We start from the raw sequence: 26625 nt of genomic DNA on the forward strand, positions 1-26625 counted from the left end.
ACTGTGAGGTGTACGACTGTGAGGTGCACGTGTGTGAGGTGTACATGTGTGATGTGTACGACTGTGAGGTGTATGACTGTGAGGTGTACGACTGTGAGGTGCATGTGTGTGGGATGTATGACTGTGAGATATACGACTGTGAGGTGCACTTGTGTGAGGTGTATGACTGTGGGCAGCGCAGTGGCTCAGTGGTTAGCACTGCTGCCTCACATCACCAGGGCCCCAGGTTTGATTCCAGCCTCGGGCGACTGTCTGTATGGAGTTTGCACATTCTCCCTGTGTCTGTGTGGGTTTCCTCCCACAGTCCAAAGATGTGCAGGTCAGATGGTTTGGCCATGATAAATTGCCCGTAGTGTTAGGTGCATCAGTCAGAGGGTAATGGATCTAGGTAGGTTACCCTTTGGAGGGTCGGTGTGGACTGGTTGGGCCGAAGGGCCTGTTTCCACACTGTCGGGAATCTAAGGTGCATGTGTGAGGTGTCTTTCTTGTAGGATGTTTACATATACAACATTTTAACCAAAGGAGAGTATTCTAATAGAAGGTAGAGAATAGATGGTAGAGGGTTTTTTTTTCTTTACCTTCCATAGGTCGTGGGCATCATTGGCAAGGCCAGCCTTGTTGCCCATCCCGTGTTGCCTCTCATATAAACAGAAATCATGGATTATAACTCACTGGAGTTAGTGAAAATTCTTCAACAGGATTAAAACCTGGTTGAGAGATGTAAAGATGCTGCTGATTACCGATTGACTGTTTCACACAAAACTACAACCCCATCTTCTTAAAGGAAGTATCGAAGCAGGATATCGGGTCCACTCAAACATTAGGAGAATCGATGTTTTGGGCATAAGCCCTTCTTCAGGAATGAGGAGGGTGTGCCAAGCGGGCGGAGATAAAAGGTAGGGAGGATGGACTGAACACTTTAACTCCCCCTCCCACTCCACCAAGGACATGCAGGTCCTTGGTCTCCTCCATCGCCAGACCATGGCAACACGACGCCTGGAGGAAGAGCGCCTCATCTTCCGTCTAGGAACCCTCCAACCACAAGGGATCAATGCAGATTTCTCCACCTTCCTCATTTCCCATCCCCCCACCTTATCTCAGTCCCAACCCTCGGACTCACACTGCCTTCTTGACCAGCAATCTTCTTCCTGACCTCTCCGCCCCCACCCCCACTCCGGCCTATCACCCTCACCTTGACCTCCTTCCACCTATCGCATTCCCAACGCCCCTCCCCTAAGTCCCTCCTCCCTACCTTTTATCTTAGCCTGCTTGGCACACCTTCCTCATTCCTGAAGAAGGGCTCAGGCCCGAAACGTCGATTCTCCTGCTCCTCGGATGCTGCCTGACCTGCTGCGCTTTTCCAGCAACACATTTTCAGCTCTGATCTCCAGCATCTGCAGTCCTCACTTTCTCCACTCAAACATTAGCCCATCCAAACTGGTGAGGACATTGTCCTGTCTGGGTTTCATAGTCCTGTGGCACCAGGGTTAATTAGCTGGGCATACCAAGAGTGAGAGCCAGCGCCTATGGATACAGTTATAATTGCAGTGCACTCAAGTAACACCTTGCCACTTTAATGAAGGTCTAAATCATGGTTATCCCTACATCTTCCAATCTTCACCAGAGTCTTCGATACCTGGTCAAAGACAACATGGCGGATGGTCTCCTGTCACCGGTGAACAGACAACTATTGCATGAAGGACGACTGAGTCTCGCCGGTGAGTGTGTCTTCCTTCTGACCAGGGGGAAGGTGGTGTTCACATCAAATACCTGAAACCACAATGAGACCAAAATAAATAGCTCGAGAAACCTCAGCGCCTGTGCCGGGAGAAACGTTCCAGGTTGAAGACCTCTTAAAACTTTGATTTGAAATGTCAACTCCCTTCCTCCTGTACAAGTATAGGAAATAGGAGCAGCCTCGGTCAATCTGCTCAGTGAGGCCTCTCCACCTCACACCAATACTATCATGGCTGATCTTTTATCTCAAAGCCATACTCCCGCCCTTTCCCCATTTCCTTGTCACCTGTAGAATTCAAATTGTTTCTTAAAACTAATCAGTAACTTGGTCTCCCCAGCTTTCGATGGAAGAGAATTCCCCAGGGCCACCACCTTCTGAGAGAAGAAATTTCTCCTCATGTCAGTCCGAAATGGTCTACCTGGTAGAGTTGTGAACTTGGGGAATTCTCTCCCACAGGAAGCTGTTGGGGCCAGTTTGTTAGATATACTCGAGAGGGAGCTGGGCATGGCCCTTGCAGCTAAAGGGATCAAGGGGAATGGGGAGAGAGTAGGAGTGGGATACTCAAATCGCATGATCAGCCATGATCATATTGAATGGTGGTGCAGGCTCGAAGGGCTGAATGGCCTACTCCTGCACCTATTTTTTATGTTTCTACGTTTCCTGAGATCCTGAGCCCTTGTCTGGATCCCTGGACAGGAGAAACATTCTCCCTGCATCCAATGTGTCAGAATTTAACACAGTTCAATCAAGTTCCCCTCTCTGCCTTCGAAACTCCAGTGAAACCAATCTGTCCTCACACAGGATAATCCAGGAATCAGTCTGATGAGCTTTTACTGCACTCGCTCTGTGGCAGGTACACCCTGCCTTCGGTCAGGTAGATGCTGAGATTTTCCGACTCATTTTGGTTCTTATTTCAGACTTTCAGCATCTTTAGGCTTTTTTGCTTCTGTTCTTCAAACCCAGCCGTCTCTAATTCCACTCTCCCTACAGGGGCGACAAAACTCCTGGATGTCCACCTGTTCCTGTTTGATGACTTGCTTTTAATCACAAAAGTTAAAAACGCCAAGAAGGTAACAAATGATTTCATTTCTGACAGGACACTTCAGGGAGGGAGGGTTGTGGGGAGGGAGAGGGGTATTGCAAAGTGGAGTCAGGTGTTTCATGGGTAACATGGGCGGGGGGGTGGGGGTCTTCAAAGGGGACCCACTGGGAACTGTCTTCCGGGCACCATCGAACCTTGTGCTTGCTGCCTCTGAGCTACATTTGGATATAACTTGCCACCTTGCCATGAATTCCTTGGGCTTTTAGTCTGTGATCTGTCCGCCATGAAGAATTTTATCAAATCCTAAAATCCAGTTCGACCGTGCACCCTCGGAGATCCTCTTAATATACACCAGCATGTCAGTCATGGCTTTCCCTGAATCCATGCTGGTTTTCGATTCATTCGATTCATATTAATGACAATTTATCTTGTCCCTGAGTCCCCTGATGTTTTTCCCATTCCTGAGATTATGCTGACTGCCTGTCATTACTCTGTAGTCCTCTCCTCCTTTCTAACTAGACTATCCCACTGCCTTTGGGCGGTATTCCTGTAGTCAGAGGCGGTTGGAAAATAATGGTTCGAACTGTTCCTTCTCTTCTCGCTCTCTTTCACATCTCGAACACATTTCTCCCGGGCCTGCGATTATCCATTCTCAAATTTCTTAATTAAATCTGTCAATGTTCTTGTGGTTCTGTTCGCCGAGCTGGGAATTTGTCTTGCAAACGTTTCGTCCCCTGTCTCGGTGACAGGCCACTATAAATGCCGGAGGAAACATCACAGAAGCGCTTCACAGGAGGCTCCCAAGCACTGAGGGTGTCACCTAGACAGGGGACGAAACATTTGCAACACAAATTCCCAGCTCGGTGAACAGAACCACAACAACGAGCACCTGAGCTACAAATCTTCGACCAAACTCTGTCAATGTTCCCTCCATCTTGAAATTCTGTGCCTTTGCCCATTTGACCTGGGGTCTGTGGCCAGACGTGCATTGCTAACCATCCCCAGGAGGTGCCTTATCGACATGCAGCCTGCTATCGAATGATTGTAAGGAGTGATAGGCTGTGCACTTTAACATGCTCTGCCATTCACTGAGATCATAGCGAATCACCCACATCAAAGTATCGTCAGGGCCACTGCTTTTTGTTATTTAATGGTTTGGATGTGAGCGTAAAGAGGTACAGTTAGTAAGTTTGCACAATTGGAGGTGTAGTGGACAGTGAAGAAGGTTACCTCAGATCACAACAGGATCTTGATCAGATGGGCCAATGAGCTGAAGAGTGGCATCGAACATAATAAATAGAACAGTACAGCACAGTACAGGCCCTTCGGCCCACGACGTTGTGCCAAGCATTTATCTTAGTCTAAGATCAGCCTAACCTACACACCCCTCAATTTACTGCCAACCAAATGCTTGTCCAGCAATCGCTTAAATGTCCCTAATGTCTCGGACTCTACTACCATCGCTGGCAGTGCATTCCACACACCCACCACTCTCTGTGTAAAGAACCTACCTCTGACATCTCCCCTACATCTTCCTCCAATCACCTTAAAATTATGATCCCTTGTGACAGCCATTTCTGCCCTGGGGAAAAGTCACTGGCTATCTCCTCTATCTATTCCTCTCGTTACCTTGTACACATCTATCAAGTCACCTCTCTTCCTTCTCGTCAGGGTGAAAAGCCGGAGGTCACTCAACCTCTCCTCATAAGACAAGCCCTCCAATCCAGGCAGCATCCTGGTAAATCTCCTCTGCACCCTCTCTGAAGCATCTACATCCTTCCTATAGTGAGGTGACCAGAACTGGACACAATATTCCGATTGTGGTCTAACCAGAGTTTTATAGAGCTGCAGCAAAACATTACGGCTCTTAAACTCAATCCCCCTGTTAGTGAAAACCAAAACACCATACGCCTTCTTAACAACCCTATCAACTTGGGTGGCAACTTTGAGGGATCTATATACATGAACGCCAAGATCCTGAAGTTCCTCCACACTGCCTAGAATCCTGAATTTAACCCTGTATTCAACATGCAAGTTCGATCTTCCAAAATCAATCACTTCACATTTATCCAGGTTGAACTCCATCTGCCACTTCTCAGCCCAGCTCTGCATCCTGTCAATGTCCTGTTGTAACCTGCAATAGCCCTTAACACTATCTACAACACCACTGACCTTTGTGTCATCAGCAAACTTACTAACCCACCCCTCCACTTCCTCGTCCAAGTCATTTACAAAAACTACAAAGAGCAGAAGCCCAAGAACAGATCCCTGCGGAATACCACTGCTCACTGACCTCCAGGCGGAATACTTTCCACCTACAACCACTCGCTGTCTTCTGTGGGCCAGCCAATTCTGTATCCAAATAGCCAAATTTCCCTGTATCCCATACCTCCTAACTTTCTGAATGAGCCTATCGTGGGGAACCTTATCAAATGCCTTACTGAAATCCATATACATCACATCCACTGTTCGGCCTTCGTCAACTTGTCTCGTCATATCCTCAAAGCACTCAATAAGCCTTGTGAGGCAAGACCTGCCCTGATGGAGCAGATGGAGCTCAATTCAGATCAATGTGAGGTGCTGCATTTTAGCAAGGCAAATCAGGGCACTTAATTATAGACTTAACGGTAAGGTCGTGGGGAGTGTTGCTGAACATAGAGACCTTGAAGTGCAGGTTCATAGCTCCTTGAAAATGGAGTCATAGGTAGATAGGATAGTGAAGAAGGTGCTTGGTGTGCTTTCCTTTATTGGTCAGAGTATTGAGTACAGGAGTTGGGAGGTCATGTTGCAGCTGTACAGGACATTGGTTAGGCCACTGTTGGAATATTGTGTGCAATTCTGGTCTCCTTCCTGTCGGAAAGATGTTGTGGGACTTGAAAGGGTTCAGAAAAGATTTACAAGGATGTTGCCAGGGTTGGAGGATTTGAGCTACAGGGAGAGGCTGAATAGGCTGGGGCTGTTTTCCCTGGAGCGTCAGAGGCTGAGGGGTGACCTTATAGAGGTTTATAAAATTATGAGGGACATGGATAGGATAAATAGACAAAGTCTTTTCCCTGAGGTGGGGGTGTCCAGAAATAGAGGACATAGGCTTAAGGTGAGAGGCTGGACCAAAGGGTCTGTTTCAGTGTTGTACATTTCTATGACTCTATAACATTTTTGCGTAGAGAGAGTGGTGCTGGAAAAGCACAACAGGTCAGACAGCATCCAAGGAGCCCTTCATCAGGAATGCGGCTTTTTGGCTGGGCAGGCCCCAGCCTTGGGGGGAAGGTAGCTGTGCGTATGATAGGTAGATGGAGGTGGGGGAGAAGGTGATAGGTCAGAGAGGAGGGTGGGGCAGATAGGGGAAAGGTGACAGACCTGCCTCAAGGTTGTAAGTTGTCTCGAAGTTATTCAACAGGTAATGAGGGAAATCCAAATACATTATCCATACTGAGCTCTGAGGAACTGTGGAGGATCACTGCTCATCGAAAGCATGAGAGAGTCATGTTCGGGCTATTGTGGTAATGTCCCTATTCCTGAGCCAGGAGGCCAGGTGCAAACCACACCAGAGGTGTGTAATAACATTTTTGGATGGGTTGATTCGAAAATATTCAAGCTGTGTTGTAAAACATTGAAGGTCAGTCTTGTTCACATTAATTCAATAATGGAGCTATTGACTGAATCATCTTGATTGATCTCTACTAATGACCCAGCAATCAGCTGGTGAACCCCCAGCTGTGGAGAGATCACAGAAATATAGATCCACTGTTCCTCCCAAACACATTACTCTTGGCCCACATCGGATCTCAAATTCCTCATGAATTTGTAACAAATTACTCAGCGCTGGTGGCATGAATCATTTTGTGTCTTTTGATTGAATGGAAACAGTGAGAAAAATGGAACTCGGCACATTTGATATGAAAAATATTCACATCCCTGAATCCCAACGGTTTTTCCCCAGTTAAGGGGTGAACAGGGCGGAGTCTCAGCTTAAACATGAAAACAATTAGAACAAGAGATCAAATTTGTCTTCTTCAGACACACACACAGACACACAGACACACACACAGACACACAGACACACACTCACACAGACACACACACAGATACAGACAGACACACACAGACACACACACACACATGCATACACACAGACACAGACATACACAGACACACACACACGCACACACACAGACACACACAGACACAGACACACACACAGACACAGACACACACACACAGACACACACACAGACACAGACACACACAGACACACACACAGACGCACACACACAGACACACACACAGACACAGGCACACACACAGACACAGACACACACACAGACACACACAGACACACACACAGACACACACAAACACAGACACACACAGACACACACACACAGACACACACACACACACAGACACAGACACACACACAGACACACACACAGACACACACAGACAGACACACACAGACACAGACACACGTGCACACACACACAGAGACACACACACACACAGACACACACACACAGACACAGACAGACACAGACCCGCACAGACACACACACGCAGACACAGACAGACACAGACAAACAGACACACACAGACACAGACCCGCACAGACAGACACACACATACACACACACATACACACACACATAGACACACACACAGACACAGACACACAGACACACACACAGACACAGACCCACACAGACAGACACACACACACATAGACACAGACCCGCACAGACAGACACAGACACACACACACAGGCACACACACAGACACGCACACACACACAGACACACACACACAGACACACACACAGAGACACAGACCCGCACAGACACACACACACAGACACACACAGACACAACACACAGATACACACACACAGACACAGACACACATACACAGACACACGCACACAGACACACACACACAGACACATGCACACACACAGACACACACACACAGACACACACACAGACTGACACACACAGACACACACACACACGCACACGCAGACACACACAGACACAGACACGCACACACAGACACGCACACACAGACACACGCACAGACACAGACAGACACAGACCCGCACAGACACACACAGACACACACACACACAGAGGCACACAAGCAGACACAGACCCGCACAGACAGAGACACACACACAGACACAGACCCACACAGACAGACACACACATACACACACACATAGACACACACACACATAGACACAGACACACACACAGGCACAGACCCGCACAGACAGACAGACACACACAGACACACACACAGACACAGACCTGCACAGACAGACACACACAGACACACACAGACACAGATCCGCACAGACGCACACACACAGATTCAGACACACACACACAAAGACACACACCTGGACAGACAGACACACACCGACACACACACACACACAGACACAGACACACACACAGACACACACAGACACACACACAGACACACACAAACACAGACACACACAGACACACACACACAGACACACACACACACACAGACACAGACACACACACAGACACACACACAGACACACACAGACAGACACACACAGACACAGACACACGTGCACACACACACAGAGACACACACACACACACAGACACACACACACAGACACAGACAGACACAGACACACACAGACACACACACAGACACAGACCTGCACAGACAGACACACACAGACACACACAGACACAGATCCGCACAGACGCACACACACAGATTCAGACACACACACACAAAGACACACACCTGGACAGACAGACACACACCGACACACACACACACACAGACACAGACACACACACAGACACACACAGACACACACACAGACACACACAAACACAGACACACACAGACACACACACACAGACACACACACACACACAGACACAGACACACACACAGACACACACACAGACACACACAGACAGACACACACAGACACAGACACACGTGCACACACACACAGAGACACACACACACACACAGACACACACACACAGACACAGACAGACACAGACACACACAGACACACACACAGACACAGACCTGCACAGACAGACACACACAGACACACACAGACACAGATCCGCACAGACGCACACACACAGATTCAGACACACACACACAAAGACACACACCTGGACAGACAGACACACACCGACACACACACACACACAGACACAGACACACACACAGACACACACAGACACACACACAGACACACACAAACACAGACACACACAGACACACACACACAGACACACACACACACAGACACAGACACACACACAGACACACACACAGACACACACAGACAGACACACACAGACACAGACACACGTGCACACACACACAGAGACACACACACACACACAGACACACACACACAGACACAGATAGACACAGACCCGCACAGACACACACACGCAGACACAGACAGACACAGACAAACAGACACACACACACAGACACACACACACACACACAGACACAGACACACACACAGACACACACACAGACACACACAGACAGACACACACAGACACAGACACACGTGCACACACACACAGAGACACACACACACACACAGACACACACACACAGACACAGACAGACACAGACCCGCACAGACGCACACACACAGATTCAGACACACACACACAAAGACACACACCTGGACAGACAGACACACACCGACACACACACACACACAGACAGACACGCACACAGACACATACGCACACACACAGACACAGACCCGCAAAGACAGACACAGGCACGCACACAGACACACACACAGACACAACACACAGACACACGCACACAGTCACACGGACACACACGCACACAGACAGACACACACAGACAGACGGACACAGACAGACACATGCACACACACCCAGACATGCACAGACAGATACACATAGACTGACACACACACACACACACCCAGACATGCACAGACACAGACTGACACACACACAGACACAGACACACAGACATACACACAGGCAGACAGACACACACACACAGACACACACACAGCCAGACAGACACAGACACACACACATACACACACACAGACAGACACACAGACAGAGATAGACACACAGGCACAGACAGACACACACACAGACATGCACGCATACAGACAGGCACAGACTGACACACAGAGACAGACACACACACAAAGACACACACACAGACACACACAGAGACACGCACACACACAGAGACACAGTTAGACACACAGACAGACACAGACACAGACACGCAAACAATCACGCAGACACTCACTTTGACACACACTCAGACACAGACAGACACAGACATACACAAAGACACACACACAGACACACACACAGACACACACAGACAGACACACACAGACACACAGACAGACTCAGACACACAGACACAGACACGCACTCACGCAGACACACACTCTGACACACACACTCAGACACAGACACATACCCACACAGACACACACACATACAGACACAGACACACACACATACAAACATACACACACACATACAAACACACACAGGCACACACACACACACACACACACACACACACACACAGACACAGACCCACACAGACCCACACCGACAGACCCACACACACAAAGACACACACCCACACACACACCAACACACACACCGACACACCCACCCACACAGACACCCACCCACACAGACACACACACATACAAACCAACATGCACACATACATACAAACACACAGACACACAGACACGGACCCAAACAGACCCGCACACACAGACACACACACACAGACACACACACACACGCAGACACACACACACACACACACACACAAAGACACTCACACAGATTCACTCACACACACACAGACACATAGACACACACACAGACACATAGACACACACACAGACACACGCATGCACAGACACGCACGCACAGAGCCACTCACACACAGACACTCACACATACAGGCACACACACATACAGACACACAGACACGCACGCACAGACACTCACACACAGATACTCACACAGACACACACACAGACACATGCACGCACAGACACGCACGCACAGAGACACACACACAGATACTCACACACAGACACTCACACATACAGAGACACAGACACACACACAGACACACGCACGCACAGACGCACACACGCACAGACACAGAGACACACACTCACAGACACTCACACATACAGACACACACATACAGGCACACTGACACACACACAGATACACGCACGCACAGACACACGCACGCACCCACAGACACACACATACAGAGACACACAGACACATGCACAAACACACGCGCATGCAGACACACGCACACACAGGCACACACACAGACACACACTCGCACAGACACACACACAGACACACACAGACACACAGACACTCACACATACAGGCACTCACACATACAGACACACACACCGTTTGCTCGGAGTGATTCACATTTGACCGTCACTCAGGAACCTGCATTCTAGTCAAAACGGGTCACGTTTGTCATGTGACTCCTGGTTCTTTGGCCAATCACCTTGACTCTCTGACATCAGGTTACTAACCCCTTCGGCCACTTGGAAAACATGGTTTTAAAAAGCTCCATCAGACCTTCATGCTCTAAGGAGAAGGATTCTAGCCTCTGCCCCTGGCAGAATAATTCCACTCAGTCAAACTTCCTCACTCACTTTGTCTCTCGTGGATTCACTGAACAACATGAAAGATCTTTGTGAGGTCATTGTCTACAAATGCTGACTTGCCCACCATTTTGAAACAATGTACAGAGAGCACTATGGGAGCCAAAGTGGTTAGGGCAAGGTGTCCAAACAAGAGAGAAAGAAAATTGACACCGAAGTCGGCAGTATAGTGGACAATGAAGAAGGTTATCTTGGAGTGCAATGGGACCTTGATCAGATGGGCTGCTGGACTGAGGAATGTCAGATGGTGTTAAATTTAGATAAATGTGAGGAAAGGCTGTATTTTGGAAAGGCAAATCAGGGCAGCACTTATACATTTAATGGTAAGGCCCTGGGGAGTGTTGCTGCGCAAAAAGACCTTGGGCCGGCACAGTGGCTCAGTGGTTAGCACTGCTGCCTCACAGCGCCAGGGACCCAGGTTTGATTCCAGCTTTGGGTGACTGTCCGTGTAGAGTTTGCGTATTCTCCATGTGTCCGTGTGGGTTTCCTCCGGGTGCTCCAGTTTCCTCCCACAGTCCAAAGATGTGCAGGTCAGGTAGATTGGTCATGCTAAATTGTCCATAGTGTTTAGGGATGTATAGGTTAATTGCATTAGTCAGGGGAAATGTAGAGGGAATGGGTTTGGGTGAGATACGTTTTGGAGGGTCAGTCTGTGCATTGTTGGGCCGAATGGTCTGTTTCCACACTGTAGGGATTCTATGAGTCCGTGAATTGCAGAGGTACAGGTGCACGGTTCCTTAAAAATGGAGTCACAGTGGATAGGGTGGTGAAGAAGGCGTTTGGTATGCTTGCCTTTATTGGTCAGTGTATTGAGTATAGAAGTTGGGAGGTCATGTTGCCACTGTACAGGATATTGGTTAGGCCACTTTTGGTGTATTGCATTCAGTTCTGGTCTCTGCTATAGGAAAGATGTCATGAAACCTGAAAGGATGTAGAAGGATGTTGCCGGGGTTGGAGGGTTTGAAGGGAGAGACTGAGAGAGTAGGGGAGTCCAGAACTAGAGGGCATAGAGTCATAGAGACATAATACAGAATGGAAACAAACCCTTCAATCCAATTCATCCATGCTGACCAGATGTGATACATTAATCTACTCCCATTTGCCAGCATTTGCCCCATATCCCTCTAAACCCTTCCTAGTCATATACCCATCCAGATGCCTTTTAAATGTTGTAATTGTATCAGTCTCCACCACTTCCTCTGGCAGCTCGTTCCATACACGTACCACCCTCTGTGTGAAAACATTGCTCCTTAGGTCCCTTGTAAATCTTACCCCTCTCACCTTGAACATATAGCCTATCCTTTTGAACTCCCTTACCCTGGGGAAAAGACCTAAACTATTCACCCTCTCCATGCCCCTCATAATTTTATAAACTTCTATAAGGCTACCCCTCAGCCTCCAATGTTCCAGGGAAAACAGCCCCAGCCTATTCAGCCTCTCCCTACAGCTCAAACCCTCCAACCCTGACAATATCCTTGTAAATCTTTGCGGAACCCTTTCAGTTTAACAGCATTGAATGCTATATTCCAAAAGTGGGCTAATCAGTGTCCTGTACAGCTGCAACATGACCTCCCAATTCTTATACAGTCGGTTCTGATATATTCCATTCATGTGCAATTTCGCATTATATGAAAGTCGCACAATAGCTGCACCATGAAAACTAATAGGGCCCGAATCCAATTCTAGCTAATACAGGTGAGGAACGTTCACAACCTACAAATGATGGTCTAAATTCTTCAAATGCATTAAGGCCAACTCGTGTTGAAGGAACACACCTTATTGCAGAACCGACTATACTCAATGCACTAACTAATAAAGGCAAGCGTACCGAACGCCGCCTTCACCAAACGCTGTCTACCTGGGACTCCACACCCAAGGAACTATGAACCTGCAAACATGAGAAGGGAAAGATTTAAAAGGGACCTAAGGGGCAACCTTTTCCTACACAGAGGAGGTGATGAAGATGGGTACAACTACAACATTTAAAGGGCATCTGAGTGGGTACAATGAGGAGGAAGGGTTTAAATGGATATGGGCCAAATGGAACTAGATTAATTGAGGATATCAGGTTGGCCAGGCCATGGTTTGGACGTAAGGGTCTGTTTCTGTGCTGTACGTCCCGGATTATAAAATGCTGGGAGTGTGGAAAGTGGAAGCTGGTGTCTCGCAACATCTAGTGGTGGAGAAAGTGCATTTCAGCTCTGCACTCTGAAGGACAATACTCCAGACAGGACGGCTGGAAGCTAAGCATGTGACTCCCATTGGGAGGTTTATTGATGAGATTTCATGGGATTGCAGTGTCCTGTGAAGGATGGGATTTTATTATATGCTATTTACCGTAACAGATTGATCCCTGGGATGGCAGGACTGCTGTATAAAGAGAGACTTGATCGGTGAGGGATATACTCCCTGGGGTTTAGACAAATGAGGGGATCTCATAGAAACCAATAAAATTCTAACAGAGCTAGACAGAGTAAGCTGAGGACGGATGTTCCTGGTGACCGTGAGTCCAGAACCAGGGGGTCTCAGACTAAGGATGCGACTGGAATGAGGAAACATGTCTTCACCCAGAGAGTGGGGAGCTGGTGAAATTCTCTGCTACAGAAAGCAGTGAGGCCAAAACATTAAACAAGAAGGAGTTCGATAAAAGGGTGTAGGTTAGGGTGGATTGGCCGTGCTACATTGCCCCATAGTGCCCAGGGATGTGCAGGTTAGGGTGGATTGGCCATGGGAAATTGCCCCATAGTGTCCAGGGATGTGAAGGTTAGGGTGGATTGGCCATGCTAAATTGCCCCATAGTGCCCAGGGATGTGCAGGTTAGGGTGGATTGGCCATGCTACAATGCCCATAGTGTCCAGGGATGTGCAGGTTAGGGTGGATTGGCCGTGCTACATTGCCCCATAGTGTCCAGGGATGTGCAGGTTAGGGTGGATTGGCCGTGCTAAATTGTCCCATAGTGCCCAGGGATGTGCAGGTTAGGGTAGATTGGCCATGCTAAGTTGCCCATAGTGTCCAGGGATTTGCAGGCTAGGTGGGTTAGCCATGGGAAATGTGGGGCTACAGGGACAGGGTGGGGGATAGGTCTGGGTGGGATGCTCTTCAGAGAGTTGGTGAGAACTTAATGGGCTGAATATTCTGTTTCCACACTATAGGCATTTTATGATTTTATGATAGATTTTAACAGGTTCCTACTAAGAGAAAGCAGGAACAGGGGACTGGTTTGGATGATCAGCCATGATCACATTGAACGGCAGAGAAGTCGAAGGGCCGAATGGCCTACTGCTGCTCCTATTTTCAGTGTTTCTTTCTGCCCCAGTTCAGAATGACATTGACAGAAAGACTGAGCTTCCTGCCTGCCCACTTACAAGAGATATGAGTGTGTGTGTGAGAGAGAGTGGTGTGAGTGTGTGTGTGTGTGAGAGAGAGAATGGGTGGTGTGTGTGTGTGTGTGAGTGGGTGGTGTATGTGTGTGTGAGTTTGAGTGGGTGGTGTGTGTGTGTGTGTTTGAGTGGGTGGGGTGCGTGTGTGTGTGTCTTTGAGTGGGTGGTTTGTGTGTGTGTGAGGGAGAGTGGTGTGTGTGTGTGTGTATGTGTGTGTGTGCGAGTGAGTGGTGTGTTTGAATGTGTTATAGAGAGAGGGGTGTGTGTGTGTGGTTTAGATTAGATTACAGCGTGGAAACAGGCCCTTCGGCCCAACAAGTCCACACTGACCCGCTGAAGCGCAACCCACCCATACATTTACCCTTTACCTAACACTATGGGCAATTTAGCATAGCCAATTCATCTGACCTGCACATCTTTGGAGTGTGGGAGGAAACTGGGGCACCCGGAGGAAACCCACGCAGACACAGGGAGAACATGCAAACTCCACACAGTCAGTCGCCTGAGGTGGGAATTGAACCCGGGTCTCAGGTGTTGTGAGGCAGCAGTGTTAACCACTGTGCCACCGTGCTGCCCACTTCGAGGGTGGTATGTTTGAGTGGGTGGTGTGTGTGTGTGAGTGTGTGTTTGAGTGTGTGGTGTGTGTGAGTGGGTGGTGTGTGTGAGTGGGTGGTGTGTGTGTGTGAGTGTGTGTTTGAGTGTGTGGTGTGTTTGAGTGGGTGGTGTGTGTGAGTGGGTGGTGTGTGTGAGTGGGAGGTGTGTGTGAGTGGGAGGTGTGTGTTTGAGTGTGTGGTGTGTTTGAGTGGGTGGTGTGTGTGAGTGGGTGGTGTGTTGAGTGGGAGGTGTGTGTTTGAGTGAGTGGTGTGTGTGTGTGAGTGTGTGTTTGAGTGTGTGGTGTGTTTGAGTGGGTGGTGTGTGTGAGTGGGTGGTGTGTGTGAGTGGGTGGTGTGGGTGAGTGGGTGGGTGGTGTGTGGGTGAGTGGGTGGTGTGTTTGAGTGGGTGGTGTGTGTGAGTGGTGTGTGTGAGTGGGTGGTGTGTGGGTGAGTGGGTGGTGTGTTTGAGTGGGTGGTGTGTGTGAGTGGTGTGTGTGAGTGTGTGGTGTGTGTGAGTGGATGGTGTGTGTGAGTGTGTGGTGTGTGTGAGTGGGTGGTGTGTGTGAGTGGGTGGTGTGTGTGTGTGAGTGGTGTGTGTGAGTGGGTGGTGTGTGTGTGTGAGTGGTGTGTGTGAGTGGATGGTGTGTGTGAGTGGGTGGTGTGTGTGTGTGAGTGGTGTGTGTGAGTGGATGGTGTGTGTGAGTGGGTGGTGTGTGTGAGTGGGTGGTGTGTGTGAGTGGGTGGTGTGTGTGTGTGAGTGGTGTGTGTGAGTGTGTGGTGTGTGTGTGTGAGTGGATGGTGTGTGTGAGTGTGTGGTGTGTGTGTGTGGGTGGTGTGTGTGTGTGAGTGGATGGTGTGTGTGAGTGGATGGTGTGTGTGAGTGGGTGGTGTGTGTGTGTGAGTGGTGTGTGTGAGTGGATGGTGTGTGTGAGTGGGTGGTGTGTGTGAGTGTGTGGTGTGTGTGTGTGAGTGGTGTGTTTGAGTGGGTGGTGTGTGTGAGTGTGTGGTGTGTGTGAGTGGGTGGTGTGTGTGAGTGGGTGGTGTGTGTGAGTGGGTGGTGTGTGTGTGTGAGTGGTGTGTGTGAGTGGATGGTGTGTGTGAGTGTGTGGTGTGTGTGAGTGGGTGGTGTGTTTGAGTGGGTGGTGTGTGTGAGTATGTGGTGTGTGTGAGTGTGTGGTGTGTGTGAGTGGGTGGTGTGTGTGAGTGGGTGGTGTGTGTGTGTGAGTGGTGTGTGTGAGTGGATGGTGTGTGTGAGTAGGTGGTGTGTGTGAGTGGGTGGTGTGTGTGAGTGGGTGGTGTGTTTGAGTGGGTGGTGTGTGTGAGTGTGTGGTGTGTGTGAGTGTGTGGTGTGTGTGAGTGGGTGGTGTGTGTGAGTGGGTGGTGTGTGTGTGTGAGTGGTGTGTGTGAGTGGGTGGTGTGTGTGAGTGGGTGGTGTGTGTGAGTGGGTGGTGTGTGTGTGTGAGTGGTGTGTGTGAGTGGGTGGTGTGTGTGAGTGTGTGGTGTGTGGGTGAGTGGGTGGTGTGTGTGAGTGGGTGGTGTGTGGGTGAGTGGGTGGTGTGTGTGTGTGAGTGGTGTGTGTGAGTGGGTGGTGTGTGGGTGAGTGGGTGGTGTGTTTGAGTGGGTGGTGTGTGGGTGAGTGGGTGGTGTGTGTGAGTGGGTGGTGCGTGTGTGTGAGTGGTGTATGTGAGTGGGTGGTGTGTGTGTGTGAGTGGTGTATGTGAGTGGGTGGTGTGGGTGAGTGGGTGGGTGGTGTGTGTGTGAGTGGGTGGTGTGTGGGTGAGTGGGTGGTGTGTGTGTGTGGGTGGTGTGTGTGGGTGGTGTGTGTGTGTGAGTGGGTGGTGTGTGTGTGTGTGAGTGGGTGGTGTGTGTGTGTGTGAGTGGGTGGTGTGTGGGTGAGTGGGTGGTGTGTGTGTGTGAGTGGGTGGTGTGTGGGTGAGTGGGTGGTGTGTGTGTGTGTGAGTGGTGTATGTGAGTGGGTGGTGTGGGTGAGTGGGTGGGTGGTGTGTGTGTGTGAGTGGGTGGTGTGTGTGTGTGGGTGGTGTGTGTGGGTGGTGTGTGTGTGTGGGTGGTGTGTGTGGGTGGTGGGTGTGTGTGAGTGGGTGGTGTGTGTGTGGGTGGTGTGTGTGAGTGGGTGGTGTGTGTGAGTGGGTGGTGTGTGTGAGTGGGTGGTGTGTGTGTGTGTGTGTGTGTGTGTGTGTGTGTGTGTGTAATGTTGTAAGGTTACTAAAACCATGGGGGTTAGTGGGGAGAGAATGGAGCTGTTTCTGCGTTGTGTTTGTAGCTGACCAGATTTATAACCTGGTTTGCCTGCAGAAACCTGGAGCCTTAGACACTGGGGTGAGAATCCCACCACCCAATCCCGACATTCTCGGAATGGGGAGAGATGGCACTGTATGTTCCATACTCGACCAGCCGATTCCCCTGGACAGGTTGGTGTTGAAGAACATTGATCCATTAAATTCAGCAGGTACGTGTCTCACCTCGATCTGGCAAAGGGCTGTTTGTGGGCACTGTGATTGTAGTAGAATAATGTGGTACAATCATCAGGAAACCACAAGCAGCTCTTTGTAATTTCTGATTAGTCAATTACAAAATGAATCGTCAGTGCCACTCTGGTTCCTGGGTTCATTTTGACCTTTTTCAATCTTTTTGCTAAAGCGATGGGAGGAGGTTCACTGAGTGATTTATTTCCATGGTTACTAAATCACAAGAGATGTTTGTTCATTCACCTGTTATCCTGTGTATATGTGTGATTGGTTTTAGATGAACTTTCAAGTTAGTGTTGCTATTAGTGATTTCTATTGGACAGTACTCAGTTAAAGAATTAACCAGGGGACAAATGTTGAAGTAACCAGAATAAATAATTTGCAGTTTTAACCTTCAGGATGAGGCTTTGACTGTATATCACCACCGCCTCCCCCTCTGTTAGGCCCCGGTGGTATTATCGCTGGACTGTGTTATCGCAGGGATGCAGAAAATGTTCTGGGGATCTGGGTTTGAATTATGCCATGGCACATGGTGGAATTTGAATTCAATGAAACAAAATGTGGAATTAAGAGTCTGGCGATGACCATAATCCATTGTTGATTGTTGGAAAATACCCATCTGGTTCGCTAATGCCCTTGAGGGAAGGAAACTGCCATCCTTACCCAGACTGGCCTACACGTGACTCCGGACCCACGGCAATGTGGTTGACTCTTAACTACCCTCTGGGCAATTAGGAACGGGCAATAAACTGGGCCTAGCCAGCGCTGCCCTCATTCCGTGCATGCATAGAGAGAAACTAACAATCCTGGTTGTGTCATCTCCAAATATCATTCAGAAAGAAAAAGTACAGCATTCCCTTCAAAAACGGCAAGTTGCCTCAAAGCCAATACTTTCTCTTGCAAAATGGACAAACGCAGAAGGGAATAAAGTCAGAAATCACACGACACCAGGTTATAGTCCAACAGGTTTATTTGAAATAACAATCTTTCGGAGCATAGCCCCTTAGTCACGCTCCGAAAGCTTGTGATGTTAAATAAATGTTTTGGACTATAACCTGGTCTCGTGTGATATCTGACTTTGTCCACCTCAGTCCAACACTGGAATACTCCACGTCATGGAAGGGAATAGTCAGGGACTTGGAATGAGTTGCCAACCTGGACAGGTTTTTAAAATTCAGTCGTGGGATGTGGGTGTCACTGGCTGGGCCAATGCCCATCCCTAGTTGCCCCCTGAGAGGTAGTGAGCTGCTTTCTCTTTGAATCACTGTAATCCATTGGGGTGAGGGAAGCCCCCCAGTGTCCTTAGAGAGAGAGTTATGGGAGTTTGACCCGGCAAAGGCATTTGTGAACTAACCAGGTCAAATGCAGACGCAGAGGACTTCCTCAAATAATCCAAAGATGTTGGAAATCTGAACCGAGAAACAGAACATGCTGGAGAAACGTAGTGCGGTCTGGGAGAGAAGCAGAGTTAACATTTCAATGTTCTGAAGAGGGGTTCACTGGACTCAAAGCTTAATTCTCTCTCCAGATCTTGCTGAGTCCCTCCAGCAATTTCTCTGTTCCATGCTGAGAACAGGGAATTTTCAAAAGGCTGCTTGGACAAACTCATCTCCAGTCAGGCTCCATCCCGAACACTTCATGGGCAATGCCACGCAAGGTCAGCAAATTGACTAAGACAAACCCTGCTCTGTCCCACACCCCATGAAAGACGCAATCGCTGTTTCTTCCTTTGGGAGTCATGGAATGCCTACAGTGTGGAAGGAGGCCCTTTGGCCCATCAAGTCCATACCAACCCTCTGTAAAGGATCTCACCCAGACCTACCCCCTATCCCTGCATTCCCCATGGGCCAACCCATCTAGTCTGCACATCCCTGGACACGAGGGGCAATTTTAGCGTGGCCAATCCACCTAACCTGCACAATCTCGGATTGTGGAAGGAAACCGGAGCACCCGGAGGAAACCCACACAGACACAGGGAGAATGTGCAAACTCCACACAGACAGTCGCATGAGGGTAGAATCGAACCCAGGTCCCTGGCGCTGTGAGGCAGCAGTGCTATCCACTGAGCCACTGTACCACCTTTTATTTCTTTTCATTTACTAAATACCCTGTCTCTCGCAGGTTGTGGATTACATAATGTTTTTCTAGTGATACATCAAAACCGATATCAGCAATGCATCGGAATCTTCACCCTGCAAGCTCCCTCAGACCCTGTTAAGGTAAGTCGACGAGTGATGAAGACTTGAAGATTTTCTCTGCCTGGGAGGGGGTGGGGTGGGGTGGGGGATAGGGCACTGATCTCCTCAAGGGGAAAGGCTGTAGGGATGTGCGCTGAGGGTTTAATCTCCCAAAACTGGGATTGAAATGACCCCTTCCTTGTCCACTTTTACCTGGAATGTTTGCAGGCAAGCAGGGGGGGCCCCTCTTTGGAGCTATTGGGTATTGCTGCTAAACCACTCGCTCTAGCGTTGAGATGCAGCACGCTATTTACCCAAACTCACTCGGGTACCTGAGGTGGGCAGAGTTTTCACAGTGACCCTGGGAACACAAGAAGGCTGGGACTCATAGTCAGGAGAGACTATGGTGTTGCTCACAGTCTCTGTAGCACAGTGTGCTTTCGACGCCAGGCTTCATGCACATCGCTACACCTGGTCTGGCATGTACAGACCATCAGCACTTCACCACAGCAGTTCAGTCACTCAGCCAGCTCCACCGCGCAACTTGGGAGGAGGAACATGAGAAGTAATGTCACCGAAGTCAACACCCCCTACAGTAATACATCATCCACCACTGCTCCAAAAGGCAGACACAGAGTGCACACAGCAATCAGTCTGGAAGGAGGTGTAACCCCTTAACACTGACTCCCCAGGTAAAGGACCAGCTCTCTCCCCCTGTCTCAGTCACTCTGACTCCCCAGGTAAAGAACCAGCTCTCTCCCCCTGTCTCAGTCACACTGACTCCCCAGGTAAAAGACCAGCTCTCTCCCCCACTGCAGTCACATTCGCTCCCCAGGTAAAGGGCCAGTTTTCTCTCCCTGTGTCTCAGTCACTCTGACACCCCAGGTAAAGAACCAGCTCCCTCCCCCGTTTCAGTGACTCTGACTCCCCAGCTACAGGCCCAGCTCTCTCCCCCTGTCTCAGTCACACTCACTCCCCAGGTAAAGGACCAGCTCTCTCCCCCTGTCTCAGTCACTCTGACTCCCCAGGTAAAGGACCAGCTCTCTCCCCCTGTCTCAGTCACACTCTGACTCCCCAGGTAAAGGACCAGCTCTCTCCCCCTGTCTCAGTCACTCTGACTCCCCAGCTACAGGCCCAGCTCTCTCCCCCTGTCTCAGTCACACTCACTCCCCAGGTAAAGAACCAGCTCTCTCCCCCTGTCTCAGTCACACTCACTCCCCAGGTAAAGGACCAGCTCTCTCCCCCTGTCTCAGTCACTCTGACTCCCCAGGTAAAGGACCAGCTCTCTCCCCCTGTCTCAGTCACACTCTGACTCCCCAGGTAAAGAACCAGCTCTCTCCCCCTGTCTCAGTCACACTCACTCCCCAGGTAAAGAACCAGCTCTCTCCCCCTGTCTCAGTCACACTCACTCCCCAGGTAAAGGACCAGCTCTCTCCCCCTGTCTCAGTCACTCTGACTCCCCAGGTAAAGGACCAGCTCTCTCCCCCTGTCTCAGTCACACTCTGACTCCCCAGGTAAAGAACCAGCTCTCTCCCCCTGTCTCAGTCACACTCACTCCCCAGGTAAAGAACCAGCTCTCTCCCCCTGTCTCAGTCACTCTGACTCCCCAGGTAAAGGACCAGCTCTCTCCCCCTGTCTCAGTCACACTCTGACTCCCCAGGTAAAGGACCAGCTCTCTCCCCCTGTCTCAGTCACTCTGACTCCCCAGCTACAGGCCCAGCTCTCTCCCCCTGTCTCAGTCACACTCACTCCCCAGGTAAAGAACCAGCTCTCTCCCCCTGTCTCAGTCACACTCACTCCCCAGGTAAAGGACCAGCTCTCTCCCCCTGTCTCAGTCACTCTGACTCCCCAGGTAAAGGACCAGCTCTCTCCCCCTGTCTCAGTCACACTCTGACTCCCCAGGTAAAGAACCAGCTCTCTCCCCCTGTCTCAGTCACACTCACTCCCCAGGAAAAGAACCAGCTCTCTCCCCCTGTCTCAGTCACACTCACTCCCCAGGTAAAGGACCAGCTCTCTCCCCCTGTCTCAGTCACTCTGACTCCCCAGGTAAAGGACCAGCTCTCTCCCCCTGTCTCAGTCACACTCTGACTCCCCAGGTAAAGAACCAGCTCTCTCCCCCTGTCTCAGTCACACTCACTCCCCAGGTAAAGAACCAGCTCTCTCCCCCTGTCTCAGTCACACTCACTCCCCAGGTAAAGGACCAGCTCTCTCCCCCTGTCTCAGTCACTCTGACTCCCCAGGTAAAGGACCAGCTCTCTCCCCCTGTCTCAGTCACACTCTGACTCCCCAGGTAAAGAACCAGCTCTCTCCCCCTGTCTCAGTCACACTCACTCCCCAGGTAAAGAACCAGCTCTCTCCCCCTGTCTCAGTCACACTCACTCCCCAGGTAAAGGACCAGCTCTCTCCCCCTGTCTCAGTCACTCTGACTCCCCAGGTAAAGGACCAGCTCTCTCCCCCTGTCTCAGTCACACTCTGACTCCCCAGGTAAAGAACCAGCTCTCTCCCCCTGTCTCAGTCACACTCACTCCCCAGGTAAAGAACCAGCTCTCTCCCCCTGTCTCAGTCACACTCACTCCCCAGGTAAAGGACCAGCTCTCTCCCCCTGTCTCAGTCACTCTGACTCCCCAGGTAAAGGACCAGCTCTCTCCCCCTGTCTCAGTCACACTCTGACTCCCCAGGTAAAGAACCAGCTCTCTCCCCCTGTCTCAGTCACACTCACTCCCCAGGTAAAGAACCAGCTCTCTCCCCCTGTCTCAGTCACACTCACTCCCCAGGTAAAGGACCAGCTCTCTCCCCCTGTCTCAGTCACTCTGACTCCCCAGGTAAAGGACCAGCTCTCTCCCCCTGTCTCAGTCACACTCACTCCCCAGGTAAAGGACCAGCTCTCTCCCCCTGTCTCAGTCACTCTGACTCCCCAGGTAAAGGGCCAACTCCCTCCTCCTGTCTGAGTCACATCAACGCTGGACACCCGGGCGTTCCCAGGAGGTCATGTACCTTCCTGGGTAGACAAGCAGGAGGCTGGAAGACCGCAGCAAGCCATGCAACATCAGGAGGTTGAGAAGTCAATGTTTGGGGTGTAATCCTTTTTCAGGACTGGAACAAGACTCCCCCCAACCCCCAATCCTGACTGTGACCTAGGCATGGTTGGGTCAGAGCAGGGGGATAGGATGGGGTTTGTGGTGGGGCTGGTGGTGGTGGAGTGGTCTTAGCTGAAATGTTAAATGTACGAAGCCAGGGTGTAGCACCCACCAACTGCATGGTGGCTCTGTGCAGCTGCAATGATTGTGAGTATGGAGATGGTCAGCAATCACCCTTCAGATGTGAGCTGTGCTGATTAATGACGAGGATTCCAAGAGACTCCCTGTGAAGGTACAGAACTGCGTGGTTCTGGCACCTCATGGTTTCTTAAAAGTTGCAGCAACCACAGCGACTATTTAGTGGGGGTTCTCCTCTTCCCTCTACAGAACAGTGAATAAACCTGAACATTCACAGCATTCAGTTACTCTCGATCGTCAACTCAAAGTCTGGAGCGTCAGGGGCTGAGGGGTGACCTTACAGAGGTTTATAAAATCATGAGGGACATGGATAGGGAGTTCTTTTTCCCAAGTTAAGGGAGTCCAAACCTAGAGGGCATAGTTTTAAGGTAAGAGGGGAGAGATATAAAAGAGACCTGAGGGGCCACGTTTTCACGCAGAGTGGCAACGTATATGGAATGAACTGTCTGAGGAGGTGGTGGAATTGGGTACAATTACAACATTTAAAAGGCATCTGGATGGGTACATGAATAGGAAGGGTTTAGAGGGATATGGGACACATGCTGGCAAATGGGAGCTTAATTTAGGATTAATTTAGGATATCTAGTTGGCATGGATGAGGTGAAACAAAGGGTTTCTTTCCATGCCATGTGACTGTTTGACCTCATTACAATCAGTACTGTCTCAGTCCAAGGCACTCTGTTTTCTCATACCAGTTGTACAAAACATGATGTATTTAGCTTTCCAATGAAGTACTGATTTCATCGGATGAGCCAGTGAAGGATACTGTAAAACTGATTGCATTACTTCTCTTACAGAGAACGTGGCTGTTACACATCGAGACAGCAGTGACTGGCTACCGGAACATTCTAGACCCACCACAACCCTTGCTGGGGAGGTTCGCAGTGAATGAATCGTCTGAAATTTAACTCCCCAAATGTGTGCAACGTACCGAAGTCCTGTTTTCAGTCGAAATAGGTCAACAGGAAACTCAATCAGTGCCCCAGTTTGGGTCAGTGCACTTTGAAGAAATCTACCTCTTCTATTTGACTTAAAAATGGTTCTTCTTTCTAATAAAAAGCATTGTAAGAGGCAGAGTGTCCTTGTTTTAAATACTCAGCTGAAGTACTGAGTGAGTCCTGGTTAGTAATTGTGTTTCAAAATGAAGAGAGGTAAACAGTGATGTTTCCAAACAGTTAGTGCTGGGACCACTGCTTTCTCTGATCTAGATCTCTGAGTATTAGACTACAGAATATTCATGATCACAGCCTTAGGATGTGACAATACTTGAGAGGAAACAGAAGAGTGTTCCAGAAATGAGGGACTTTTAAGCAGTAAGGAAGGAGAGAGGGATTTTTTTATTCATTCTTGGGACGTAGGTGTTACAGGCTGGGCCAGTATTTAATGCCCATCCCGAGCTGCCCTTGAGAAGATGGTGGTAGGACTGCCTTCTCAAACTGCAGCAGTCCATGTACTCTGGGTTGACCTACAATGACCTTATGGAGAGAATTCCAGGATCTTGAAGGAATGGTGATATTTTGCCAAGTCAGGATGGTGAGCGGCTCGGAGGGGAACTTGCAGGTTGTGGTGTTCCCAAGTATCTGCTGCCCTTGTCCTTCTAGATCAAAACGATTCTGGGTTTGGACAGCTGTCTAAGGATCTTTGGTGAATTTCTGTAGTGCATCTTCTGGATACTGAGATATGCTGCTACTGAGTGTCAGTGGCAGAGGGAGTGAATATAGTGCCAATCAAGCTGACTGCTTTGTCCTGAATGGTGTCGAGCTTCAAGTGCTGTTAGAGCTGCACACGTCCAGGCAAGTGAGGAATATTCCATCACATGCCTGACTTGTGCCTTGTAGATAGTAGACAGGTTTTGGGGAGTCAGGTGGGGAGTTACTTGCTGCAGTAAACTTAGCCTCTGAGCTGCTCTTGTCACCCTTTCTTACCAGGGTTGATAAGGGAAAATATTCTAGCATGTTCTTCTGTATGCCCATCAGGTCATTTAGATCAATCCAGGAGCGTTCCCAAACCATTCATTGACTCAGACCCCTGTTCCCATTTTCTTGTCATACCTTTTGATCCCTTTAGTCCCAAAAAACTATAATTCTAGTTGGAAAACATTCAATGCTTTGGCCTCAACTGCTTTGTGGTGGAGAATTCCGCAGGCTCCCACTCTTTGGGTGAAGAAATTTATTTTCATTGGAGTCATAAATGGCCCACCTTGTATCCTTAAATGGGGAGCCTTGGTTATAGACTCCTTGGTCATCCCAAACCTTCTTCCTGTTTACTCTGCCTAGTCCTCTTTAACCAGAAGTCAAGGATAATTAACTTAGGTGAGATTTCAATTGTTTCAATACATGATGTACACTAAATTGGGAGTTTTTTCAATCTCTTTAATGGTAATTCTCAGATCATGGGCATCTTTGGCAATATTTACTGCCCGTCCCCAATTTCTCACAAGGTGATTGGGAACTCCATTTTCTCTCGAGTGACTGCAGTCCACCTGGTGCCAGTAAAGTCATACAATAGGAGCTTCATGGACAGTGAAGGAACAGCAACATAGCTCCAAGTCAGGATGGTCTGTGATTTGGAGGAGAACGTGGGAGGTGGTGGGGTTTTCACACATTGCTATTACCTTTATCCTTGCAGGCAGTGAAAGGTGCGGGGATGTTCTGTGAAGATGATCTTACTGAACGTTTGTTTTGAAATGCTGTTGATTTATCAAGATACTTGAATATCCAACATGACTGAGCAATTGTAAGTTGGATTGTAACTCATGGAACTAAAATGGTGGCATTAGTTGACAGGTTGAAATAACTTCTGTACAATAGCTATTACATACAAAGAACAAAGAAAATTACAGCACAGGAACAGGCCCTTCGGCCCTCCAAGCCTGCGCCAATCCAGATCCTCTATCTAAACCTGTTGCCTATTTTCTAAGGGTCTGTATCCCTCTGCTCCCTGCCCTTCATGTATCTGTCTAGATACATCTTAAATGACGCTATCGTGACTGCCTCTACTGGCTGGGTGTTCCAGGCACCCACAACCCTCTGCATAAAGAACTTACCATGTATATGTCCCTTAAACTTTTCCCCTCTCACTTTGAACTTAATTACCAGGGGTCACAAGTCCCACACTCTGGGGAAAAAAACTTCTTGCTATCCACCCTGTCTATACTCCTCAGGAC

The 26625-nt window shown here is 49.3% G+C and overlaps 1 protein-coding gene across 7 annotated transcripts in view; it reads left to right on the forward strand.

Moving 5' to 3' along the window:
* plekhg7 (pleckstrin homology domain containing, family G (with RhoGef domain) member 7) overlaps window positions 1-24524 on the forward strand; it is a 96736-nt gene extending 72212 nt beyond the window's left edge. For 6 of the 7 annotated variants that reach the window (XM_072562336.1, XM_072562335.1, XM_072562340.1 and 3 more), the window contains 5 exons: window positions 1625-1718; window positions 2729-2808; window positions 17835-17988; window positions 20129-20226; window positions 24257-24524. In XM_072562336.1, coding sequence (XP_072418437.1) covers window positions 1625-1718; window positions 2729-2808; window positions 17835-17988; window positions 20129-20226; window positions 24257-24367 — 537 coding nt within the window. In that variant the 3' untranslated portion in view covers window positions 24368-24524. The remainder of the gene's footprint in view (window positions 1-1624; window positions 1719-2728; window positions 2809-17834; window positions 17989-20128; window positions 20227-24256) is intronic. The other variant, XM_072562341.1, reaches the window with a different exon arrangement.
* Window positions 24525-26625: the final 2101 nt, after the last annotated feature.

The sequence above is a fragment of the Chiloscyllium punctatum genome, chromosome 44 (assembly GCF_047496795.1).
Source record: "Chiloscyllium punctatum isolate Juve2018m chromosome 44, sChiPun1.3, whole genome shotgun sequence".
NCBI lineage: Eukaryota > Metazoa > Chordata > Chondrichthyes > Orectolobiformes > Hemiscylliidae > Chiloscyllium > Chiloscyllium punctatum.